This window comes from Palaemon carinicauda, chromosome 7, assembly GCF_036898095.1.
Source record: "Palaemon carinicauda isolate YSFRI2023 chromosome 7, ASM3689809v2, whole genome shotgun sequence".
Classification (NCBI taxonomy): domain Eukaryota; kingdom Metazoa; phylum Arthropoda; class Malacostraca; order Decapoda; family Palaemonidae; genus Palaemon; species Palaemon carinicauda.
The window spans coordinates 4870491-4875490 of record NC_090731.1 but is presented as its reverse complement, the minus strand read 5'-3'; the positions used below and the strand labels follow the sequence as shown (position 1 = coordinate 4875490).

Genomic DNA, 5000 nt, shown 5'->3' with positions numbered 1-5000 from the left:
TTTCATAACTACAGATATAATAGGGAATGCATCCAGATTTCATAACTACTGATATAATAGGGAATGCGTCCAGATTTCATAACTACCGATATAATAAGGAATGCTTCCAGATTTCATAACTACCGATATCATAGGGAATGTGTCCCGATTTCATAACTACCGATATAATAGGGAATGCATCCAGATTTCATAACTACCGATATAACAGGGAATGCGTCCAGATTTCATAACTACCGATATAACAGGGAATGCGTCCCGATTTCATAACTACCGATATAACAGGGAATGCGTCCAGATTTCATAACTACCGATATAACAGGGAATGCGTCCCGATTTCATAACTACCGATAAGAGGGAATGCGTCCTGATTTCATAACTACCGATATAACAGGGAATGCGTCCCGATTTCATAACTACCGATATCATAGGGAATGCGTCCTGATTTCATAACTACCGATATCATAGGGAATGCGTCCCGATTTCATAACTACCGATGTCACAGGGAATGCGTCCCGATTTCATAACTACCGATATCATAGGGAATGCGTCCCGATTTCATAACTACCGATGTCACAGGGAATGCGTCCCGATTTCATAACTACCGATATCATAGGGAATGCGTCCCGATTTCATAACTACCGATGTCACAGGGAATGCGTCCCGATTTCATAACTACCGATATCATAGGGAATGCGTCCCGATTTCATAACTACCGATGTCACAGGGAATGCGTCCCGATTTCATAACTACCGATATAATAGGGAATGCGTCCCGATTTCATAACTACCGATGTCACAGGGAATGCGTCCCGATTTCATAACTACCGATATAATAGGGAATGCGTCCCGATTTCATAACTACCGATGTCACAGGGAATGCGTCCCGATTTCATAACTACCGATATAATAGGGAATGCGTCCCGATTTCATAACTACCGATGTCACAGGGAATGCGTCCCGATTTCATAACTACCGATATAATAAGGAATGCTTCCCGATTTCATAACTACCGATGTCACAGGGAATGCGTCCCGATTTCATAACTACCGATATAATAGGGAATGCGTCCCGATTTCATAACTACCGATGTCACAGGGAATGCGTCCCGATTTCATAACTACCGATATAATAGGGAATGCGTCCCGATTTCATAACTACCGATGTCACAGGGAATGCGTCCCGATTTCATAACTACCGATATAATAGGGAATGCGTCCCGATTTCATAACTACCGATGTCACAGGGAATGCGTCCCGATTTCATAACTACCGATATAATAGGGAATGCGTCCCGATTTCATAACTACCGATGTCACAGGGAATGCGTCCCGATTTCATAACTACCGATATAATAGGGAATGCGTCCCGATTTCATAACTACCGATGTCACAGGGAATGCGTCCCGATTTCATAACTACCGATATAATAGGGAATGCGTCCCGATTTCATAACTACCGATATCACAGGGAATGCGTCCCGATTTCATAACTACCGATATAATAGGGAATGCGTCCCGATTTCATAACTACCGATATCACAGGGAATGCGTCCCGATTTCATAACTACCGATATAATAGGGAATGCGTCCCGATTTCATAACTACCGATATCACAGGGAATGCGTCCCGATTTCATAACTACCGATATAATAGGGAATGCGTCCCGATTTCATAACTACCGATATCACAGGGAATGCGTCCCGATTTCATAACTACCGATATAATAGGGAATGCGTCCCGATTTCATAACTACCGATATCACAGGGAATGCGTCCCGATTTCATAACTACCGATATAATAAGGATTGCGTCCAGATTTCATAACTACTGATATAATAGGGAATGCGTCCAGATTTCTTTTACCTTTCCTAACTTACACTTTCTCAACGTTAGTGTTATGGCGATGAAAACTGGGGAATAAATCTCGTAGAGTTTTCGCTTGAGTGATAAAAGTATGGTTGGGGGGAGCCAGATGACATGAGTTGGTGAATGTTTATATCTTTATTTATATTTTTTTTTTCTAGATAATTTTCATAGGTATGTTTCAGTTAACAACTAGACATCTTTCACTGCCACAGATGTACGCATTCTATGGTTATATGAAAAATAATAAGCGTTTGCAAACATTTGTCAACACCTGTAAACAAAAGATCACTTTTCTTTCACATAACCCATTTCCATTATCTCTCACAGCTCTCCCTTTACACCCCCCTTTCACTTGTCCCTCCCCCATTCTCTTGTCCCTCCCCCATTCTCTTGTCCCTCCCCCATTCACACGTCCTTCCCCCACCAAACGCCCTTCCCCCTTCACATGCCCCTTCCCCTTCACATGCCCCTTCCCCTTCACATGCCGCTCTCCCTTCACATGCCCCTCTCCCTTCACATGCCCCTCTCCCTTCATATGCCCTTCTCCCTTCACATGCCCTTCCCCCCTTCACATGCCCCTCTCCCTTCACACGTCCTTCCCCCTTCACACGCCCCTCCCACTTCACACGTCACTTACCCCCTTCACATGCTCCCCCTTCATACGCCCCTCCCCTTTCACATGCCCCGCCCCCATTTACACGTCCTTACCCCTTCACATGCCCTTCCCCCTTCACATGCCCTTCTCCCTTCACACGTCCTTCCCCCTTCACACGCCCCTCCCACTTCACACGTCCTTACCCCTTCACATGCTCCCCCTTCATACGCCCCTCCCCTTTCACATGCCCCGCCCCCATTTACACGTCCTTACCCCTTCACATGCCCTTCCCCCTTCACATGCCCCTCTCCCTTCACACGTCCTTCCCCCTTCACACGCCCCTCCCCACTTCACACGTCCTTACCCCTTCACATGCTCCCCCTTCATACGCCCCTCCCCTTTCACATGCCCCGCCCCCATTTACACGTCCTTACCCCTTCACATGCCCTTACCCCTCCACACTCCCCTCCTCCTCCACACTTCCCTCCTCCTCCACACTTCCCTCCCCTTTCACATGCCCCTTCCCCATTTACATGTCCTTCCCCCTTCACATGCCCTTCCCCCTCCACACGCCCTTCCCCCTCCACACGCCCTTCCCCCCTCCACACTCCCCTCCCCCTCCACATGCCCCTCCCCCATTTACACGTCCTTCCCCCTCCACATGCCCCTCCTCCCTTCACACGTCCCTTTACTGCAGATATTTCCTTTGAGAACCTCTTATAGGTATATACGCCCTTCAACCCCTTTGTGTGGAGACCAGTGTCTGTCCAAAGTAAATCTGTGTGTATTTGTTTGATCAGGTTTTACGTGTGTTTGCTCACTCGTCTGACAGGGGACGCCATGACAAAACCTAATCTCGAAAAACAGCCCGCGCCTTTGATATTACCAAGGAGAGAGAGAGAGAGAGAGAGAGAGAGGAGGAGAGAGAGAGAGAGAGAGGAGAGAGAGAGAGAGAGAGAGAGAGGGGGGAGTCTAATAAGGGCTATGTGTCCATTAGTTTGTTGTGCGTTTTCTTGTTGTTTGATACTCGTATAATGAATTAAAGTCAACAACATTTCCTTTAAACTTTAGTTATTTGCAGATTAATTGATATTCAGTCACCGATCTCAAATTGATATTTGGTTGTGTTCTACAGACTGGGGTTCGAGTCCCGCTCAAGTTCGTTCGTTCCTTTGGTCGCTGCAACCTCACCATCCTTGTAAGCCAAGGATGGGTGGTTTGGGGAAGCCTAAAGGTCTATCTGCTGAGTCGTCAGCAGCCATTGCCTTGTCCTCCTTGGTCATATGTATATATGGTTAGTCTGTAGGGCATTTTCCTGCTTGATAGGGTAATGTCACTGTCCCTTGCCTCTCCCATTCATGATCAGGCTATATATATATAAAAAAAAAGAAATAACTTCATATCTTTTACTCTTTTATTAATTAAAGTTGGCAATAACAAGTTACTCTCTCTCTCTCTCTCTCTCTCTCTCTCTCTCTCTCTCTCTCTCTCTCTCTCTCTCTCTCTCTCTCTCTCTGTCGCAGAAGAACAATCCAAAATCAAACCAGTGTTCTCTAATCTTCGGTAGTGCCATAGCCTCTGTACCATGGTCTTCCACTGTCTTGAGATAGAGTCCTCTTACCTGAGGGTACACTAAGGCACAATATTCTCTCTTATTTCTCTTCCTCTTGTTGATTTTTTGGAAGTTTTTGTAGTTTATATATGAAAGATCTATTATAATGTTGTTACTGTTCTTAAGTATTTTATATTCATTGTTCATCACTTCACTTGTAGTGTATTTATTTCCTTATTTCCTCTCCTTACTAGGCTAGTTTTCCCTGTTGGAGCCCTTGGGCTTATAGCGTCCTACTTTCCTATCTAGGGTTATAGCTTAGCTAGGAATATTATTATTATTATTAATAATAATAATAATAATGATAATAATAATAATAATGGTAATAATATTAATAATGATAATGATAATGATAATAATAATAATAATAATAATAATAATAATAATAATAATAATAATGAGTCATGTTCATTCTCTCTCTCTCTCTCTCCTCTCTCTCTCTCTCTCTCTCTCTCTCTCTCTCTCTCTCTCTCTCTCTCCTTTTTTTTAAATCATTACACCGATATCTCTTTCATCCTAATAGTCTTAATCACTGGGTTCTACTAAAAGTCTTATGAAGAGAAAACAAGATTATTCGCTTCGACTTCATAATGTAATCAGTCTGCTGTATCAGCCCTGTATTCACCTCCCTGTAGACTATGCCTATGAGCCTCGCTTCACTTCATTTGAACTTTTGACAATTAATTTCCTTCGGATGACGTTTTGGGCGTGTTAGAACTGGGAGGGCGTTGCGTCTTTGTTCACGTGTTGGATTTGATAAAGTGTTCTTATTATGAACTAAGTAATTTTATGCAACGCCTCTTGTGTTGGTTTCACGTTTTGTTTTCTCTTTATTTATATATATTTGTGTTTTATGTTTCACACCGGGGACTTTTATTTAGCATTAAAATTATTGAAGTTATTACTATCATTATTAAAATTATTATTAAAGT

The 5000-nt window shown here is 43.4% G+C and overlaps 2 protein-coding genes across 2 annotated transcripts in view; both read left to right on the top strand.

Moving 5' to 3' along the window:
* Positions 1-3166, top strand: part of LOC137643770 (uncharacterized) — a 7873-nt gene extending 4707 nt beyond the window's left edge. The window contains exon 2 of the mRNA XM_068376459.1: positions 2189-3166. Within this exon, the coding sequence (XP_068232560.1) occupies positions 2189-3166 (978 nt within the window). The remainder of the gene's footprint in view (positions 1-2188) is intronic.
* Positions 1-5000, top strand: part of LOC137643766 (uncharacterized) — a 472299-nt gene that overhangs the window by 75021 nt on the left and 392278 nt on the right. The window lies entirely within an intron of this gene.